The 21,387-nt window shown below is 53.0% G+C and overlaps 4 protein-coding genes across 4 annotated transcripts; 3 read left to right on the top strand and 1 right to left on the bottom strand.

Moving 5' to 3' along the window:
- Nucleotides 1-235: 235 nt before the first annotated feature.
- On the top strand, nucleotides 236-2,134 carry A1O3_02581 (uncharacterized protein; the record flags this gene model as incomplete). Its single annotated transcript, XM_007732721.1, has 1 exon — nucleotides 236-2,134. One exon carries the CDS (start codon nucleotides 236-238, stop codon nucleotides 2,132-2,134), a length of 1,899 nt encoding a protein of 632 aa, XP_007730911.1.
- Nucleotides 2,135-9,167: 7,033 nt separating this feature from the next.
- A1O3_02580 (uncharacterized protein) lies at nucleotides 9,168-10,038 on the top strand (the record flags this gene model as incomplete). Its single annotated transcript, XM_007732720.1, has 2 exons — nucleotides 9,168-9,839; nucleotides 9,895-10,038. The coding sequence occupies 2 exons, from the start codon at nucleotides 9,168-9,170 to the stop codon at nucleotides 10,036-10,038; spliced, it is 816 nt and encodes a 271-aa protein (XP_007730910.1).
- A 7,630-nt stretch (nucleotides 10,039-17,668) lies between these two features.
- Nucleotides 17,669-19,603, top strand: A1O3_02579 (uncharacterized protein; the record flags this gene model as incomplete). The annotated part of the gene is made up of 1 exon (XM_007732719.1): nucleotides 17,669-19,603. The coding sequence occupies one exon, from the start codon at nucleotides 17,669-17,671 to the stop codon at nucleotides 19,601-19,603; it is 1,935 nt and encodes a 644-aa protein (XP_007730909.1).
- Nucleotides 19,604-20,496: 893 nt separating this feature from the next.
- On the bottom strand, nucleotides 20,497-21,270 carry A1O3_02578 (uncharacterized protein; the record flags this gene model as incomplete). Its single annotated transcript, XM_007732718.1, has 1 exon — nucleotides 20,497-21,270. One exon carries the CDS (start codon nucleotides 21,268-21,270, stop codon nucleotides 20,497-20,499), a length of 774 nt encoding a protein of 257 aa, XP_007730908.1.
- Between the last annotated feature and the right edge of the window lie 117 nt (nucleotides 21,271-21,387).

Genomic DNA, 21,387 nt, shown 5'->3' with positions numbered 1-21,387 from the left:
GACATCCACGCTACTGAAGACCCACGGTTTTGATGAGGAACAGATAAGGCGATGTCGAAGCTTGGTCGCAATACGCACTTCGTTGAAAGAGCTAGGAGTTACTGTTCGGGACAACATAAGGATTGGCCAAATAATTTCTCAGCATCTTCTGGCTGAAGACTTTAGCGGCTCTGAGATTGCTGCCTACCTGTGCGATCCGGCCTTCCATCCACCCGGGACTTCATTTCACCTGCAGATGCTTTCGGGTCTTTTGGATCGGACGTGGGATTTCCGGTCCTGGCATGCTGTCCGGGATTCTTTCTGCAAAGCTGCGGAATTGGGACTTCTTAGTGTTGAAGATTTACGGGCCGTCATTGCCCATGCGGCCGATGCAGGTCCAATGAGCTTGGTGAAAGACAACGGCAAACTGCAAATCGTGCAATCTATTGAGAAAGAACATCTCATCTACGGGCTATTGACATCTCTGGCCAATTCTAGGGTCCTTGAACTGGCTGACCTTGGACGCGATTTTCTCTCACGACTGTTGAGGAAGGTTGGAAACAATAGACGCCTCACATCTACCGCGCAACGAATCTTATGGGACCTCTCTCCATGGGCCTCCGAACACGATGCGCCACTCATTAGTCGGCTCATCATGATACATCTCAGGGCTCGATGTCGGGACAACCCTGATGAAGAAGTGGGGCAACGGCTCGCGAAGCGTCTCGCGAAAGTCGAACCAAAAGCTCTACAACTGTCTCTGTTGCAGACAACAGATGATTTGATCCGCATCGGACAAGAAGATACGACGTCGATCTATGCCTACCTTCTCCATCATTGGACCGGGACTTTGGCATTGCTGGGGTCGCGACAGGCGCCTTTGCTGACAAAAGATACCTGGGTTATTCATTCATCCAACGCAAGCAGTCTAAGCACAGAGCAGCGTTTGGCAGCATTTGCCTGGGCTTCCTTGTGCCTCGGAAAGTGTCGACGAAAGTCGCCAGCCCTCTCAGAGAGGCTACAATTCCTCGATTCCTTTGGCAAGACACTCAAATCTATACCAGAACTGGCCACGGAGGGGTTTCTTGACCGTTCCATCCTCGCCATCGACAGCTTGCCCCTTCCAAACAAACACGTACTACTGCAGAATCTCTATAGAATCGCTGACCGCGACCCTCTTCCTATATTGCTGGAGTCAGAGTCGTCCTCTGACATTGAAGGGTTTCGATACCGGAGTTTCTCGCTTTTTCTCAGCCACAACCTGTATGAAAATGCTCGAATCAGCCACCATGATGTGCTCACAGTGCTGGCGGAGTCACTAAATCATGATCTCCCCCTGTTCAAGATGTTGTCACGAAGGATGATTCAAAAGAGCCCGCTCTCTTTCGAGATCATCTCTAGAATTCTGGACAACAATATCTCTTTCAAGCTGGCGCTCTCTCAAGCGTTTCCTCAACGGCTACTGGCAGTACAACAAGGGGCGGAACCCTCGGACGAGGCCCCCTCCCAATTTATCAGTTTCTTGGGAGAGGTGGGCGGCCGACCCGCCTGTCGAAATAACGTTCAGACCAAACATTCCGGCATACCGTCCCCGGTGGATGCCTTGGACCTAATCAACCACCTCGCAGTGTCTTTTGCGACCTCGACTGTGACGAGTCCTCGAGCCTCGCTCCGTCGGGTCTATTGGTGCTATATGTTCCTGCATCGCTATGGCGGCCCTGTGCAGCCTACTATCGCACGAGCGTTGTGGCATGTTGGTGTCGCCCGGTATGGCGAGTCGGGCACTTCAAGGACGCTTCTGAAGTGGATCCTGTGGCAAGTCAAAAATACCGAGGGCGAGGATGTAGCGAGACATCTGCTCTGGAGCCAATCCCTTCGAGAGCAATGGCAGCGAGACTTGGAAGATTTGAGCAAGGTCGACGAATCCGAGGAAAAACACCTTTTAGCGGAAATGGCGACAGGTGAAGATGCGGCACCGTCGAGCCATTCCATAGGCATCCCCGCTTCCGCCGACCTCGAGACTCTGCGAAAGATCCATTTCGTCCAAACAGAACCCGAAGAGCTGCCCTTTTTCTTTGAAAAGTCGAGGAGAAGAGCGGATTGGGACCAAGCCCAGGCTAAGAAAGCCAAGGCCCTCGAACGGCAAGGCAAATAGCGACGAATGCTCATCGGTGGTCAGATTGTGTCGTGCCAGGTAGTTTCAGTTGCCTTGCCCAGGGTGCAGTCGGCTTTGGAGTCTGCCATAGGGCGGGCTCCTATTCATGCTCGTGCGTATCGCGTGGCTAGTTTGTTTCCGGACGAGGCCGGGTGCACATGCAACGCCCCAAAACAAGGGCTAAGGGGCCCAGTGATCGGCTTACGTAGAACCAGAGACGTGGGCTCTCCAAATGGGATTAATGATTGAGGATCATCAAAGGAGGGAGCCATATCGTTCCTCCTCGGCGGCTCGTTGGCTGACTGTAGTAACTGGATCTCTCCCTTAGGCCCGTCATGGAGTCAGTGTCTAAGTAAAGCTATGTACAACAGGCTGGAAGCCAGATGTGCAAGGGGAGCCAAACCCGACTACACCCTATCTCCGGTAGGGGAGCACCAGCTGGCATTACGGTGGGAGGATCTGTATATCCAGGTGGTTTCAAAGGGCTATCCCTTGGACGAACGTGATGCATTGATTAGAGCTAGACTGTTCCCATTTCTCCATTCATGGCGGAAGGAAGAGCCATCTGGAATTTGCGGGAACGCACCCTCCCAGCAGACCGACCCGGAGTTTGCACAATATAGGGTGAAGAAATCTGGGTAATGAAAAAATTGGGCTACTTTGTGGCTAAAGTGATTGCTACCACCTTGCCGTGATGATATAGTGTTGCTCTCGTTGGCTGCCGGTCGCTAGAATGCTGGGTTTCGGCTGAAAAAAACGGTGTGACGATTTTGGCTTCTCGCAGGTCTCAGTTTGGGCTACTGACTGACTCAGGACGTGACTGGAAAGATGAGTTTAAAACCTGGCGAAGGCCGGGGTCTAAACCAATGCAGACGTGTTGATCTTTAAATGTTCAAACCTGGAATTAAGCCTTGCCATGGGAAAGAAGAGAAAGACATGGTGTTTTACCAATTCGGAGAATTAGGACTGTTTCTCAGGCTTTCCTTGAGGATTCAGGATTGTTGGCAAGAAAAGGCATAGTATGTCGACGTGGAAATCCAGGCTCAATGGATCAGCGTGCGTAACACGACGCACATTTTAGTGATGTTCGTAGTATCAGAGAAACAGCCAAGTTGTTGGTCGGTGGAATACTCCTCTCGGGCGAGGACTTGATAAGAGACTCAGGCCCACTGAATTGTCGCCTACCTTCAGATCCCAAAGCGGAGTCATCTATAAGGCCGGGCCTGACTGGCCGACGGGCTCTGGGAAGGGTGGTAAAAAGTCCAGTCCGAACCCTGGCTGCTGGAGCCGAAGGGAGAAACCGTGGCGCTGGTACTGTCGCCAATGGGTTACACCACGTCCTTGGCTGTGAACAAGCCTCGAATGACACGTTCGCTTGCTCCGAAAGATCGACCAGTATCAAGCCTCACTTTTCAGGCAATCTGCGATCCCTGCAGCGGGAACGGGATGCCTGTGGGCGAAGTGCGGAGACAACAACTGGTGTTGTGAACAGCTCCTCGCGGTGCTGTTCGGCTTTCTAACCTGTTGTAAACACAGCAAATCAAACATCAATCGAAGGGGAGGCAGTCGAGCTTGAACATCACAACACACCGGAACGCCAAACCCACATCTACATGTGCAAGACAGAAGGATTGAACAAAAATTGGTCCGCGTGCAGCCAGGTGTAGGTTCTGCCTACCAAGACCTAAGCCATTGCCTCGCCGAGAGGAAGCCAAAGGTTGTGTAAGGAAGAACGGAGCGTTCGTCTTGGGAGCAGGTGACGGCTCGATTCTTTGTCTTTCAGTCACTGAGAGCATGATCACGTAGTAGCAGCATGGATGAGTCCATGTGTATTGCTCCCGAGCAATTGATCGTCCTCAGCAAGCAGCCTCGCTGTAGCAGCAGCAAATGATTGCCCATGTGTTGGCCCTGGCCCAGGTCTGGGGACAAATTTTCCATTCAGTGGTGCCAGAAGACGATGTGACAAAGATGAGCGATTGAAATTCCTAGAGCCATGCATTCGTTAGCAGACAGATGACACAACGGTCAGATACACAGTACGACGCGACACATGCAGGTTTCTAGTGCAAGGAGGAAGAGATGGTGAATGCATGTCCGATCACTGCCACGTGTTGGGCACTTAAGGATCGAGCAGCGATTATACGTGCGACCATTGTTGAGTAAATCTGGTCGGGGAAATATCTCATAGTGGTGTTAAGGAAGTTTAATCGCAGCCAGTGTCTGACCCGATGAGATAATCCGGCCGTTGTAGCACCGCTGGCGATGTCTATTCAAGCCTTCCAGCCACGAATTGTGAGAAGTGGCGGAGAGGAATATCTTCTTGGTACTCGTGTCAAACTGAGGGAGGAGAATAGCCGATCGTGCATTTCACGTACTGCATTTCACGTACGGAGTACTGAAGCCGTGGTCATAGCGTCCGGGAAGGACCTGGAAGCGATTGGACAACGGCGAGATTCGCTAAGGCCACTGCATCGAGATCGGCCGGTGCGGGTCGCAGGGACGAGGAAACTGTCGTCTCGTCACGAGGGATGCAACGCGACCTGAGGCGGTCAGCAATTGCTCTGGCACGTTTGACCAGTCAGATGGAGGTCAAGGAACGCAGGGCGCACACGGGCTGGACTCGGCTGGCGTGCAATGGGCGACTTGTGCCGCAGTGTGTGTTGGGCAGGGTGCGCAACGACAGTCTCACGAGCTTTGGGCCACGTACCACAATCGATGCCGGAATCTCGGAGCAGATAAGCAGTCGATCTTGGAAGGAGGGCGGGGAGAGGAAAGGCGACTGACAGAGTGGTGACACCAGCCCGGCCGGCAACAGCGGTTCCTGGGAGAGGGGCTTGGAACTTGGAAGGAGGGAGAAGGGCGAGAGAGGAGAGGACCCGAGAACATGGTTGGATGCGGCAGGCAGCAGTAAGCACCATGTTACAGCTTACCACTTACTGCTCCGTCTACGCCTAATTGTCCGTATACTGCCACTTGGACTAGTAGTAGTAGCAACGGATCCCTATCACCGCCAGCGGGGACCGCCACATGACCAGAAGCGGGAGCTTTCATCCCTGGCTACCTGGTATGCAAGCAATTGCAGGGCATTTGTATCCGTTCGTAGTATAGCAGCAGTATCTTATTGCGTGGACGGATCGCCATCACCTCAAATCAAACGGTGATTCAACCGGTGGGCGTCATCAGAGCTGCTGTCAGCGTGATTGGTGTGCAGGCGAGTGCATCCAGTGGAGAGGCAGAAAAGTCTGAACGGGACTGGTCGCTGGCCAACTCTCTATCCACCTAGTGATAGTATATGGAGTATCCATACGCCGTACGGAGTACGCATCCAGAGTACGGATACGCATTATTGAGTCACTTTCATCGGAACTAGCATTGAGTGGCTTGACCGCGGCTGGCCACTACTGCAGGCAAGGGGATGCGCTAGCTGAGTTGGAAGACTTGTAGTATCCGTTCAGCTTTCGCAAGGGAGAGAAAAGCTAGACGCACGACCCATAATGGGTGAATCAGATCGAACCCAGGATGCCAGGTATCATTAGGTATGCAAGGATGTGCCAGGACGTTGACGAGCAGGGCAGCAACAACAACTCCAGGTCACAGTTCCCGACGTGGTCAGCCAGTACATGGACGGATACCAGCCGTCGGCGAGGGGGAGGGGGGCGGTTAAACATCCCTACCGATAACACCAAAGGCCTGTATAGTCTCCGAACAGAGACGCGCACAATGGCGAACTTGAACCCATGTCCTCGAAGATAATCCCAGCAGGTGTCTGCCGTCAAACGCAATACCTGACCAGGCAAGGGACGAGGGTGAAACCTGGGGTACGACTGCCAGGCAGAGGGCAGCTAGAGCCAATGGGAGTGTACAACATGGCAAGTGACGGTGTCGTTCCTGGCTCCTGAGGCCAAGAACACGTCGTCTTTTGAATGTCAACCGCGATTCATGCTGGAGCCCTGGCACTGGCAATAGAGTTTTCTTAGTCTGACGCTGGTGGGCGGCTCCATCCTTGGTCGCACTGTCACATGCAGGGGACATGCTGGCCAGCAGCAAAAACTTCGGAACGAGGCACTGCATCGCATGTCGCTGCGGGCAATCCAGATTTCCACTTTTCTGTTTTCCGAAGCCAGCACGTTGGAACATGTTCCTTTGCATGAAGCATTCGGGGTGGCTATATTTAACTTAACATGGCCTCTAGGAATGCTCTGCTCTGTTCTGCCCTGCCTTGCGCCTCTGAGGCAGGACTTCCGGCGGCCAACACGAAAGAAATCACTTGACCCAGACCCGACCCTCTGGCAGGGAAATACTAGTACTACGGAGTACCACCTAGGGAGTAGTAGCCTGTAGGTACCTTATTAGTATGTGCACTGTGCAGTGTAGGTACGGATCCTATGGACTTTGGAGTATGTACGGAGTAGTGCTTGGTGGAAAGTGGCGCGCCATTGGACCAAACGTCATCTGCTCGGCCCCGCTGCGTCGCGCTGTCCTCGGAAAAGATACTAACTGTCTAGTCCCAGATTGTGTTCGCCTGACACCCACCGAGGCCAATATGACACTTCCCACAAGTGTGCCCTGCCACAAAACGAATCGAGTCGTGTGTGTGCGTACGAGGTCGGCAGGCACCAGGCACACAGGTGACGGTGACAGGAGTGCACAGGCAAGAAGTGCCGTGCCAGCAGGAAGCATACCCTGAGCAGTGAGGGCTCTCTCTGCTCCCGCTGACTGAATCATCCGCTTCCTCTGCCACTGGCACTGCCGTCTGTCGACCCCCGGCCTCCCTGCGGCTGCGGCAGCCTTCTACCACACTCCTACCATCTACGGCTACTAACCAAACCAGTGATGCATCTAGGGCGAACAGATCCTACTCTGTACCTCACTGCATGGGAATGGCATGCAACCCATGGCATTGGCATTGGCATTGGCATTGGCACACTGCACTGGCAGGTCCGAGTCTGCGCAGCTGCTTCCGCCAAACCGCCCTGCCCTCCACGCGACTACGTACCAACAACACTCCATCTCCATACCTACCTCCTCCTTACCTTCCGTCCTTCTTTTCTCTGCTCCACCCCAGCAAATAGCCGCATCCGCCCTAACCATGGCCCTCTCCATCCGAGCCTCTTCCACTGCATGCCATTGCAAGGTCCTCATGACCAGGTAACGTGCAGGCTGAGACAAGGGCTGTGGCCATCGAAATTAAACTTCACCCGCATACATGTCCATGCTGATTGTACACAGCGTATCGACTTCCCACTTTCGTGACGGGCGGCACAATCCTCCCGCAACCTGTCAACGAACTGCCTCTCCCTCCCTGGCCGGCCACCACCCCTTCCGCCCCCTGCTGTCATTCGCGAGCTCCACTCCCTCCCTTACACGCGATGGACGATGCCCCTATACCTATTTCTGCTCAGCGAGCCCACCATCTTGTGAATCCACCTTGGTGTCGTCCAGTCGGGAATCCGCCATCATTCACCTCCATTATTGTCAGATTCTCAGATGGTCAGTAACAAGGGCTCCAGTCTCCTCGCCTCCAGAGTCCCAGCCGGCCTTGCCCTCCCTGTCTGGCCATGATGGCTCTCCTCTCCTCCCGGACGCCCGTTTCGCCCGCTTAGGTCAACGGCCGAGACTTATTACTCACCATGGCGACTGGTCCCTCCATCCACATTGCGCTCCTCTTAGCCGCAGGCTACACTAGCCTCCTCCTCTTTCTCAACCTCCTCCGCCACCCACGATCTCTCATCCAGCGAGATATGCCCTCCTGCCATAACATCGCAGCTGCGTTCCCTCCACGGCACGGTACGGAGATTTGATTCGCCTTTGTACTCCATTGGTGTCCACCAAGGGGGTTTGCGTCAACATCATTCCAACTAGCCTTCACAACCCTTCGCACCCACTCACTTGCCAGATCGACAACCCTGCCTCGGGGCCCATACCCTAGGGTCTAGTTCCCTGGTCCTGGCTTGCTGCTCAGCTCATGCAAGTGCTTCCACCCCCTGCTGTTCCACCGAAAACCCTATTACCTGTACGTCTGCCTCATCTTGCTTCAAGGCCATCATTCACACCGATCCAAATTCAACTCCACCACAACGCCACTCACGCGCTGCAACAAAGCCCAAAGCTCCAAATTGAACACTTTCTTCCCTATATCTCGACGAACCAGTCCTTCTCCTCCACCGACCCGAGTTGGATTTTGTTTCTTTTCCACCGCGGGAAGACGATTTTTGGCTCCGTTGCCATTGAACATAACTTCTATTTGACAGGCCGAATTGACCATAATATCTTCCGAGCCACGGGGCCCAAGCGTGGTCTCTTACTGTCGGGTGCCTGCTGCCTGGTGAGTGACATCTCCATCTTTTCCCAAGTCACTTCCCTTTCCCACCCGGGCGGATGCCATTTCTACCGTCGACGACGCCATGTCATGGCTGTCATCCATAATTTATGGCACTGATCCTCTGGGGCATGCATCAATGGCGTTTCGGTCATGCACAACCCTTTGTTCCAATCGTCCTCATCTCATCGTGCCTACTGGTGGCACAGGGGACCCGTGGCTCTAAAGCAGCTCATCCTGGTCTGACACTCACGATTACTGCCCGCCCTCAGTTTTTCTTTCTCGACATTGACGAGGCCTTCTCGTGTCCCAGATCTTGTCTATTCTTCGTCTTATGCCTTGATGGATCCCTACGCTCCTTTTAGCTGCTCCTCTGACCTCCAGCATACAAGACCGGAACGCTCAGATCCACCTCTAGGGTCTCCGCAACTCCTCCTTACACATCAACAGCAACAGCAATTGCCACCATTTCGAGAGGTAACTGAACCTGAAATGCTGTCGATTGTGTTTCTTAGGTTTTCTAACACATTTTAGATCCTCGGCACCCACTTATCTTCCGCTTCAGAGTCAACCCTGTCGGGCGACTCCTTCACTCCTCTCCACCCAATTAATATGACCAAAAGGACATTCCATCCGCCCTCCGTAGCCTCGAAATCAGAGACGCCTTCGCCTAGACACTCGCAGGCAGGAACCAGTGTCGAGGGCTTCGACAACATGTCTGCCCGCAGCGTTGAGTCGTCGTACCCAATGCCTCACCACCAGAGGCGAAGTTCGTCCTGGAACTCTGCTTCGCAGTACGCGGAAATGATAGGCCCGTACAACACTCAGCAGCGTGTGCAGTACCCGTCACAGGCGCCCTTCCCTCCCTCCAGAGAGAGTCCCAGTCTGCCGCCGATCCGGGATATTGGGGGCTATGATTCGCAATACCCTCCCCCGACCAGCACGTATCCCCCATCATATGCAGCTCCATCCGCAGTCGCAACTCATGGTAGTCAGGAGACCTACTCTTACACGGCAGACAGACCAGCCTATTATGATCCGGTCAGTCGCTACGGACAAGGTTATCCGCCTGCAAACCGGCCAAGTGTTGGGCAGGTGGATTATGCCAGATATGCGCCTTCGCCTTACGAGTATCGGGCTGGAGTAGCGTATCAGTCGCCTTATGGGCCGGCCGACTATGCCTCGTCCCCCAGCGGTGCGAATCATCCGTCCTCACCGACCGTCGGGATGGACACAGATACGCGAAACAGGAGGCGTAGAGGTAATCTCCCTAGGCAGATCACCGACATCCTGCGTGCCTGGTTTCATGAGCACCTCGACCATCCGTATCCTACCGAGGAGGATAAACAGGCTTTTATGGCTAGAACGGGGCTCACGATCGCCCAGGTACGCAGCCCTACCCATATGTGAATGCGCATGACTGACTCGGGTGCTATTTCAGATTAGCAACTGGTTCATAAATGCGAGAAGACGTCAGCTACCTGCATTGCGACATGCTCGTGACAGAGGTTCTCTCAACTCGGCATTAGAGTACGACTCAGAACAAGTACGGCGGCAACAACAGCCAGATTCTGCCTTGCGATGATAACGAGGACATGAGGTTAAACCAGAGTCGTCTGGATTTTCTAATGGCCGGCTTTTCAATTGCATGACTTATCTCGAGCTCTTGAGCGGGGCATCAGCGCGCTTCATTTCTGGATTTCGGGCGTCTTTAATGGACATTCAGGTTAATTGCTTGCCATTTTCTGACGCCGTCAAGGTGACGGCAGCTTTTCTTGGGTAGGGACATAATCAAGCAAACGAACGATGTGACGACAGTTCAAGCATGGACTAAACATGGCGACATTGGGGCGAATCGAGACCCCCAATTGGGAAAGGACGCGATTGTGACTGTGGCTGTGATCGTAAGCGAAGTGGACATGGCGCGAGCAGATGGGGTGCAGGCAGAAGATCCTAATTATCCCAGAATCAGTTGAAGGAGGCCTCTCTTGGACGTTGGACACCGCCACCGGCTGATAGGGTTGTGCTAGCTTGTGTTATCATCATACTTCGTACGAAATACTCTGCATGCAGGACACGCTTCCTAGACCAGGCCGCGAAGATGTGAGGGAGTGGTCGAGTGGCCGAGGCAGCATGTAGTGTATGTACGTATCTCGGCTAGGATGGCCGAATCGTCTTTGCCTGATACTAGATAGATGGTGGCGTATGGCTGCATGGATCTTCTATCTAGCCTCGTCGTGCCCGGGGACTTTTTTATCTCTATACAGCTTTCGAGTGATTAGTTGATGCGATCAATTGCCCCGTCTGACTGACAGGTTCGTTGATGTGAGCGAGAGCCGACGGGCATTTGTTCCTAGGTGCGAGACCATTACCGCTCTCGGTGCTTGTGTGCGCTGGTGCCTGAACTACCCTCGACCAGACAATAGATCGAGCGCTAAGACGACTTGGCCGGCCAGTCCGGCGACTGTCAGCATTGAGCGACATTACGCCAGCGCACAACGAGCGTTCCAGAATTGTGGGCAGGAGGACGCCGTCGCTAGGCCCGGTCGTGCCACGCCTCTTAGCCCCAGATCCTTTGCCTAACGACGTGATTTGCGCGAAGGTCAGCGTTCTATCTCGCTGCCGTCCTGCTCGTGCCACTCCAGCTGGTCTTCTGGTCCCGAAGGATACTCCGATCAAGGTGTTGGCATCCTACCTGGAGTCGTCAGAAAAGCACACATCGTTGTTGTCTCCGAGAGAGACAGGTGCACACAAAAAGAGGTACTAGTCAAAATGGAGGTTCGATAGGACGGTTGTAGACGCCATTCCTCGAAAGTCCTACCGATACATGCACGACGGCCTGGCCATCAAGGAGTCTAGACTCCTACGGTCAACTTGAGGTCAGTGTGGCTTCAAAACGGCAGTCTGCAAGCAATCATGGTTATGGTCAGCTCCAAACTTGTCCTTTCCACTACCACAATGGCTGCGACCAGACTTCGGGGCGAGGTATCAAGGCCAGGCTTGCCTTGAATCGCAGCTGAACGGACAGTACGTTAGCCATCATCTTCCGGTCGCTGGACCAAGTCTGCCCAGGTCCTTAGACACCACTTTCCAGAGTCACCCGACCAACCCTCCTTCTACGGTAGGATAACGCCTCCTCCTCTGTTGGTCTGGAACCATGCCACCAAACAGTGCGAAAATACCTGGTAATTTTTTGTGGCTTTGGTCTCAAGACTTACTAGTAGCGTATTGAAGTCCTCGAGGCCGGAGGCTTGGGAGATGTAGGAGTTGTACCTCTCCTTTTATACTACTACTAATACTCTAGGATTGACGAGCAGCCTGCCTACAAGGGCCTGGCCCGCTGCTATGGCGCCACCCTTTTCCGATGGCCCAGGTAGCATCTTTATCGCTACCATGCGAGCAAGTGGGATATATCTTGACCATGGATGATGAAGCCCACAGCAGCTGTCAGCTGTTGTCTTCCGGCTGCCACTAACCAAAGTTCTCTCTGCCGTCAGAGACCACAGCGCATCTAAGCGAGAGACCTTCTGCGCTTGAAGCACACCCTTAGGTGGAGCAACGTGGGTGTGCAAAGATGGACACGAGGGTAAACTCTCCAATCCATTTGGGTCAACCCGACTGTTGCCGCCCGCGGGCCCCGAAATTGGGTGGATGGCTGGATGTTCTCAAGAACGCTCTTGGTGCTCCATGGTGCCTGTCGTGCACGTTAGCCTATGTACCCAGTGTTGTCCCGGTGCATTCAGCATCTGTTATCCTGCCTTAATCTCATGGTCCCTGCTCCACGCTTCAAGCACGTCAGTTGATCATGCTTGGTAAAATGCCCTAGAAGACTTTATGTTTATCTAACCAAATTAGAAGCTGCAATGATCGAAGAAGAACATGAGGACAACGAAAGAAGAGTTGACTACCAATACGGTTTCCTAACATAGTGCAAGTGCAACGTTACGCCTTCGGCAGTGGGAAGACACTACGATCAAAACGATGCAACGGGTGTCCGAAGGATTGACACTATCCGGTTATGCTTTCGACCGTCACGGGGCCGGTATACATCAAAGCCTTGACGATCGCCTGATGCCATGTGCTCGCGGTCCATTGCTACCTAAAAGTGTAACAAGGTTGAAGCGATGGAAATGACTGCGCGTTCGCGTACCGACCCCTGGCCACTCCTCCCTCCGCATTGTTTCTGACAGATGCAACCCATTTCGATGACGTGTGGTCAGCCAGACAGCTGAAACACAACACAAGGTCAACCCTGCCTGTCACATCAGCATCTGAAAAGATGTTGAGGGAAAGCTGCTCCAAACGGCGACCCTAGCACGGTTCTTTCGGGAGCGGTCAGACCAGTACTGTGTACTGCTGGTCAGCGAACCAGCCGTTGGGGGCGAAGAGAAAGCTCCCCGTTAGGACGGTGGGAACCACAGAAGTAAAGTTCTGTCCAGCACCGTCACCCCCCACTCCGCGGGCTCTCGTATCGAGTGATTTTCAACCTGGATGGACACCGAAGTTTGGACCACGGTGCCACGGTGGTCGTGAGAGCGGTTGTCTCGTCCAACATGAACAGAGCTGCATCGCCAGCAAAGTCAGCAAGAAAAGCGGTACTACTATGTTGCCTCTTTGCTTATCCGACTGAAAAAGCTTTTTGTCCGGACCAGCGAGACCTGCTTCAGATCGCCAGTCAAGCGATCTCCCTCTCTAGGAATGAGAAATCATGAAGCGGTGCAAACCCAAAGCTAATGCTAGCTGTTCACTTCCTCTCGATTCAAGCATGCATGGTATCAGATTTGGTAGCTTACCCACGTCCAAGACCAGCCCTGGCAGTCACTAGGGATTAGTTAGAACTGTCGACTCTATCTATAACGGTCGAATCCTCTTAAGGAACTGCCAAATAGCTCTCATAGGGAGAGTTGCAAGGTGTAGTTTTGGGTTTCGTCCGGCGAAACGCATGCGCCCTTAGCGATCAGATCTGCAATTTCCCGTTAATTGAGGGATACCCTCTGGGCGTTCAGCTGCTCCCTCGTGCAGAGGCAAAGTTGAGCTGGCAAGGCTCTCGGAATCACCCCTGGTGCCCCTTTCCACGTGAGACCGTGCTCGAACCCTGAGCGTCCCCAATCAAGTAGCACTGTAAGCTGGACCTCCTTAGCCATGACTCTTCCTGGTCAGACTCGATTGTTACGACGACCCCAGAGTCTATCATCTCAGCACCATTTCTTCACCGGAGGCCATCCTTGGAAACACAATGACCAGCTCTGCAGATGTCGATAGCTCGCAGGGATTAGATGCGATGGCCCCGGGCGCGAGACGCTAACTCGGGACTCCAAGCGTAGCGACGATGCCAAAAGGAGGCAGAGTTGAGAACTCTCATTAAATCATTGTAACTGCGGTCAATTTGCGGAAAGTCAGGAAATGATCCCGATAGACATCCCCATCGACATCTTCAAGGGGGATTGATGCCATTGCGGCAATGGCTGCGCTCTCCCTAGAAGATTTAACATATACTTTGGCTTAAGGAGATTTCTACAAGGGTGTCCCGTACTTACAGCTAATCACCAGGCCCTAATTAGCCTTTCTAGACACCTGACAGCCTGCCGTCTTCGTACTCAAGGAGGTCTCGCCTTGAACGACCACAACGTACTTTGGGCGAAAACGTTCTGAGGGATGGTTCTTCTCTTCCTAAATACCGCAGGCTCAATGCACCTTCTAGCTGACCTTGTGGAAGCAGCGCGCAGATTGAATCGATCATCTCAGCAAAGCTATAGATCTCGCTCCATCATCTGAAGACCACCTTGTCGGAGACACTTCCGAATCCTCCAGTCGTGCCCTCTATTTCTCACCGACGGTATCTAAAGCAGCCCACGCGTGGTGACTACCACTGGCTGCGGATTTGTGACTTTTCCGGTCCTCAAAGAAGACAAAGAGAATGGTCCAAGTCACAATACCTCGATGTCTGAACGGTCGAGGTAGACACGACGACCTTTCGCCAACGTCGCAGCTGATCTAGAAGATGTGGCATCATTGACTTTCCTTTTTATCCTACCCACAGAAATACTGTATGACCAGACCCTGCACCAGTTGCCGCCAGCCACGGCTACACTCCAACGTCAACGAAAACCCGACAGATTCAAACAGACGCCTTCTACAGGTGTTGATCTGGGTTCAGTGGTGTCAGACAAGTCCGAGTGGGAGTTTTGACCCACTGGAAATCTTGTTTTCTGCCTCTTCGCGAGGGATTGGTTTGCGATTGAATCCATCTTCTCCTTGCGCAGGCCAGGGGTGCCACCTGCGGATTGAGTCCTTTGATATTGACAGGAGATCTAGGCGCCTCTTTGGCCATAACTCTGGCAACAGAGAACTGCGCAAGATATCATACATCATTTCCTGTCTTCTACACCGCATCCTCGCCGGTACCCTTTCAAAACTATCACCGGAAGTTGGACGATCCGCGTCTAAGCTCCTTCTACCGCTCCATTGAAGCTCGAGTACGGAATACAAGCAGAGCCGCTCTGTTAAGTTCGCTCTGTAAATCTGAATGACAACTCCACCCGTGTTTTTGTGGACGAAGCAGCCTAAACTCCTTCCAAGTTGATACTTCAATGTCTTCGCCAGCCTCAAGTGCCATCGCCTTGCGTGTCTTCGGCTTAAAAGAAAGGAAGAGAGGGAGAAGCCACAGCTCTTTGAGTTGAGAAGGTTCTGTAAGAGAAGAGGGTACAACCTGCTGGTGAAGATAGATTCATCTCTGACATTCGACGACACAGAAGCCACGGAGAGTCAGAAACTATCTATGAGCACGACTGCTTTTCCGTGGATAGAGACGCTACGCGGGACGACTCGAATAATACAGTTGCTCCAAAAGATGGAGGGCCCAGTCGGAGATTCATCCACAGGGCTGTGGATCAGAGGGTACGCTTGAGGAGTTTCCCTTAGCGGAAGGTACGTGAAGATGGTAGGTTTCTTCTCACACCTCTATGTCCTTTTCAAACTAGACGGAGAATGATACAAAGTAAGGCTAATCAACTTCTTGCAGATGCTCTAGGAGTTCACAATGATTCAGACGCTTTGATGTCTATGTTCTGTGGCCGCACCTAGACACGAAACTGCAGCCCTGAGAGTGAATTGTTTACTACTAGTGAACAGGATGACGAACCGCACGCAATGTTTGTGTCAGGCTCCATGACAATGTCGAACGGTGTACAGGATATATCCTTCTCCAAGAAGAACAAGGTGACATGATCCTCACAAAAATTCCACCCCCTCTTCTTCTTCTTCTTCTTCTTCTTCTTCCGAATTCGCACAAGCTACCGAACCCTATTTGAGACCGACAGAATTGGCACAGTTGCTCAAAGGCTCGAGCTGTGCCGACTCTAGTGTCCTCACGATTTGACAACGGTCGAACACCTCTCCGAAATACCACTCAGTGGCACTCCTTAAGTCAGTTGTCAGCAGGGTGGAGAACAGGAAGGCTGCCGTTCCTTTACTCAACAAGAACTGTTCTAACTATTGAAGCGTGCTTTCCGACAAGGCTGTGGCACGTCAGGGGCAGTGCGATCTATTCGCCACTACAGGCGCTTCGCCCCTGCAGGCAGCCAGTTCTTGTTTCCAACAGCCGCGGAAATGTTCGGGCAGTCCTAGAAATGCACCAACAATGTACTAAAACAAACTATGTCTCGGGGAAACGGGGATGGCCGCGTTCAGTGGCTTGGAAGTTACGGTTGGGAGTCTGGAGTGGGAAACAGTCCTAACTACATGTGCCTTGCGTATGGTAGAGAATTATGGTCATGGTTAGATCACGCGTAGCAGATTGGTTGGAAGTGTGTTTGAATTCCGCCAGCTTTCGTGGAGGGACATGAAGAAAGATAAATCCAGATAAATCCATAATCCCATCAATAGTATCCGTACGGAGTACGGAGTACATGAACAGCCCCTGCGAATGGAGACAGTGGTGGGGTTTAAATCAGATTAGATGACACGGCTGTGATTGCGCCGGCTGGGGTGGCCAGGGGATAAGATTAGATGAGATCCTTCAGAGGGCAGCTGTAATCAGATCTGAGCATGATCTGGTGCGATCATTTCGAGACCGCCGTACTGTCAATCCGTGGCAAATGTTATCGACGATCTTCGCATCGTACGTAGGTAGGTACGGAGTATCCGCATGTCCCTTACATGTTCGGTCGGTGACCGTTGACCGACGGCTGGAGTAAACATGTGTCGGCTTCTCGGCAATGTCTAATAGACGGCGGGGCAGGTTTCAGTGAGCGATGGCGAATGCGAGCGGCCGGTGGTGGTATCATATCTTATCCTATCGATCGAGATGCTCACGTCCGCGTCCGCCGTTGGTTGGCTGTGCGAAGAGTGGAGAAACAGCACGAGATGGCGGCTGGAATTATGACTGGTCCAGTGGTCCCTAACAATTAAGGGTTTTTCGTGGTCCCCGCCTGCCATGCTCCGACCTCGCAGCCTCTGCCTGTGTGGGCTCATAATGACTGACTGTCACAGATAAGAAAACAGCGCAGGGGAGTCGGATAGCCACTGTACCTGTGTACGCCCGTTATATGGGACCATGAGACCGAGGGCACGCGCAGGATTCTCTACACTTACAGTACTTTGAAGAAAATCCGGCGTCCTCAGTACCAAGTACGCCGTACGTGCTGATTCTTCCTCATGCCCTCCGGGTCATCAACATCAGTTGATCCCGCTCCAACCCCCGTCCCACAGCTGCGCCTAAGCCCTGCTCCTGCCAAGTGTGGCCCGGAGCCAGCCGATCGAACAGCCTCGACACCTTGACTTCGCTTCCTCTCCAATATTCCCCGACTTCCAACATTCCCATCACGCCACAAAACTCCCTTTCATCTTTCAACCAATTCCATTTTCGAGTCCGACACTGTTACTTCTCCAATGCCCCCATCCATCCTCGCTCGACTGACACGCATAGCCTGCTAGCAAAGGTGCAGCGACCTGCAGGAACCGGGCTTGGGCTGGCTTTCGCCGCTTCTCGTTCCGCACCTTACATCATCACCACTGTTCGTAAGTGCAGGCCCCTCCTACAACTATCTACACATTCCCGGCCACGATTTTGAGCGATTTCATAATGCTGCCAAATCCATGTGATATTACCAGATCCATCCCGTTCGACTTTGCTTGTACATTGCTCTTCTCCGCCTTCATTTATTGACACAGCTGTTCACGCAGGTACAGGCCCGATCACATATACGAGACCGAGGATGCCAACCCTACGAACAGTCACCCCAGGCCATCCGGTACCTCTGACTGCCCACTCCCATCCTAACAACCCGATACCCGAGGATCCTACTCGGTCAAGAAAACTGTCCGTGACTACCTCACAGCTTAGCCGGTCATCCGCATCCACCATGACCAGCACCGCGTACTCCGACGATGCGTCCAGCGTAGACACAGCACCCACGACCCCAATCACTGAAGGCCTCTCCGACGATTCTCTAGAAGAATTGCAAGAGAAACCCGGTCAGAATGCTGCCTCGAGGCAGAGACGTGCTTCGACCTTATTGGTCTCCGAGGACTCGGAAGATGCAAGACTGTTTTTGGGCGAGAGAGGAACGGCCACACAGATGATTCAAAAGGCATGTTGTGGTGGAGGCTGTTGTATGTTACAAGAATTGAAGGTCACAGAAGTGTCACCCGGTGCAAATCCCATCCAACTACCGGAAAATCCGGCATTCCGGAGTCTGAAGCTCAAGTTGGGCGGTTTGAGTCTCGACAGTCAATTGACTGGAGTCATCGATTTACCGGTCAAGACTATCTCGCTTGAGCCATTACCTGCCTCACGGCCAGCCGCATACGCCGAGCCACCACCACAAAGCACTGCGGAGGTCTTCAATCATCCTCCAAATTTTGTCACCCCACATCCTCCTTACCAGGTCTTTCCCGCGCCGCTCTATCACGCTCGCGAGCTGACCAAGCCTGGCGCTGAGAAGAGAACATACCACTTCGACATTGATGTCACGGACTACCCCAAAGAAGGCGGAGATGTCGATTTTGTTGTGGGAGGAGCCATTGGAGTTTGCGTTCCTAACGCACCGGAGGTGGTGGATCAGATCTTCCAGCTGTTAAGCATCCCAAAATTCGTCCGTGACAAGCAGGTATTGTTGAAGACCACCACAGGCAGGTGGCCTACAATTTGGGGCGAAGAAGCACCCCGAGAGCTTGTGACCACCAGGAGAGAGCTCCTGACATGGTGCTCAGACCTTCAAAGCTACCCGCCCACCAAGCAGCTTTTGCGAATCCTGGCTGAGTATGCAGAGAACGAACACGAAAAGAAGATCTTGATGTATCTCTGCTCGGCGCAGGGTCAAGGCGTGTTTTGCGATCTCCGAACCGGCCCCTACGTCACCATCCCACAACTTCTAAATGCCTTCCCATCCAGCAAGCCACCTCTAGATTACCTATTCTCCGTCCTCAACCAACTGATGCCGCGCTTCTATTCGCTATCTCAGGACCCGGTCATTTCATCGGAAAGGAACGGTGATGCATCCCGCCGATTGATCGAAATCGCCGTAACAGTTCATGAAGTCCCAGATTACAAAGACGGGCAACGGACGGGAGCTGGCTCCGGTTTTCTCGAGAGAGTAGCCAGGAAGTTCATCGAAGCGGAGAAGGAAGGGAAGGACCCTCGCGACCTTGATCTCCGGATACCTATGTTCAGGGGTTTGATGGCTAATCCTCTTGCCCGAGAGTTTATCAGCGACGGCCCCATGCTTCTGATCGGTGCAGGTGTGGGAGTTGCTCCGTTCCGAGGGTTTGTACACCGCAGGCTCAAATCTGCCAATTGTGCCAACAAAGTCTGGGTCCTCCAAGGCGTACGTGACAGTCTAGTCGATGAACTTTACTCTGGCGATTGGGGTGTGCACGAAGACAAGGTCAAAAAGGTGGTCCAATCTCGGCGCGGTGAGGGGCGATATGTGCAGGAGGAAGTGCGCGCCCAAGCCGATCTCGTCTGGTTCATTATCAACGCCGTCGATGGCAGAATCTTCGTTTGTGGAAGCTCGAAGGGGATGGGCGAGGGTGTGGAGGCTGCACTCGTTGATGTCGCCATGGCGAAGGGCAAGTTAAATCGCGAGGAAGCTCAGAGCTTTTGGGACGAGAAAAAGGTATCGGGCCAGTATATCGCTGAGACCTGGTAAGGAGAGTACTACGAAAGGAGTTCACGAAGTCGACAAGATTTTTTTTTCATGACACATATGGGAGGCTATATTCGATCAGCACCTTTTGCATCTCGAGCATCTGTGGCGCCCGTTCAGACCGCCACCACCAGGAAACGAAACACAAAACTAATTGGAAGAGATTTACCGGTAGGGAACCGGCTGTACTCAATATTCAATAGCGAAAACAGGCATATGCGAGCCCTTCCTTTGGGAGGGAACCCAAGTCCTATTGGCCTTTCTAAAAATAAGAGGTTAAAACATTAAATATTAACTTATCCCTGGTGTTAGCTAAGTGTCATAGATCGATCCAACTCTTCCATCTTCTTGTGAGCATGCAAAATGCATGCAACGATTTCCAGCGAAATCAGCGGTTCGCTGGAATCTCGCACACGGACTCATCTGTTATATTCGTGTCAACAGCGTGTGGGACGAGACATACTCTCTCGGGGCTGTTGAGTAAGCTTCTGCTTCTGAGGTCGCCGAGGCCTGTCGCTCCCTTGCACTTTTTGCACGGCTTCACTTGCTTGAACAGCAAGCTCTTGTAGGTATCCTAAATGGTAAATGAAAAGATGCCCGCAGTACTGCAACTGATGCATGGACCCTAAAGTCCGCCGAGTCCCAAGATAGCTGTACGTTGGGCCCTGGGTCCCTTGCTCCGGATAGATAGAAGCCCCGATGCGGCCCCGACCGATCCATGAACGGACAATGAAGCCATGACGGGCGATAATGTTGAGCTAGATCGCGATCGGGCAAGGAAAGGGCATCGAGTCGTTCCGTTCTAGGAGACGACCTCATCGAACCGTTTTCCCATGAGGACTTGCAGGCAGGCTTTATGCTTAAGGCATCCATGGTGCCTTGTTGCTTCAAGTTCATCACCGTGGTGTTCGAAGCATATCCATGTAGAGCTTTGCCAGGCCCCAATCCACAACACCATTGGTGTCGTTGTCCTCGGAAGGAATCCTGGTGTTCCGAAACAATGCCCGGCTATTTGTCATCTGCACGCCCGTCCCGTCGATCAATGAGTCGAGGAATGCTCTGATAAGTGTCTCTTCATCCTTGCTGATAGCCTCGAGCTCGGTCTCTTCTTCCGTCGTAGAGTCCAGGCGTTCATGTTGGGCGGAGGCGTTGTTGAGGGAGACTTCGACGAGCATCCCACGCAGATTCGATGTGGTTTGTTGGCCGGAACGGCCAGTAGGTATTTTGACATCTCCGATGCGAACGGCCCATTCTTGGGGTTGCAGGGCCAGTGCCGTTCCGTTATCCACTACCAGAGACTGTCTGTGAGCCCAGTGAGGTTGTATCTTGGTCCCGATCAATTGAGTAAATGGGTCCGCGTGCGTGGATGGGATGGTGACAAGTGTGGAGGCAACTGGCTGCTCGGTCGCTGTCGCTCTGTCTTTCGGAGACGTTGTCCCGACATATGTCGTCCCAGGAGTGTGCGAGAGCGTCAAGATGCTTGTGAATCTTCGTAGAGACGCGTCGGAATTGGGGAGCAGGGATGGGGTGTCCACAAACAGACGGTGGTCGAGGTGGAAGGTCGGAAGCGCTTGAGCAGGAAAAGACCGCGAGATGTGGGCGACCAGAGTTGCCGACGGGGAGGCTTGATTCGGGGCAATGGGCAGGAAGAAAAGTCCTGTCGATGGCATCTCGTAAAACAGGTCTGGCTATGAGGGTGAAGTTTGGTGGTGAACGCGCCGTGTCCGCATTGGTTTTAGAGACTGCGTCCGAACCGTGCAACTCGGCATCCAGTAGGAGTAGCAACG

The sequence above is a fragment of the Capronia epimyces genome (assembly GCF_000585565.1).
Source record: "Capronia epimyces CBS 606.96 chromosome Unknown aczIQ-supercont1.2, whole genome shotgun sequence".
Classification (NCBI taxonomy): Eukaryota; Fungi; Ascomycota; class Eurotiomycetes; order Chaetothyriales; family Herpotrichiellaceae; genus Capronia; species Capronia epimyces.
The sequence above is the reverse complement of the archived record's forward strand: the minus strand, read 5'-3'. Positions and strand labels throughout refer to the sequence as shown.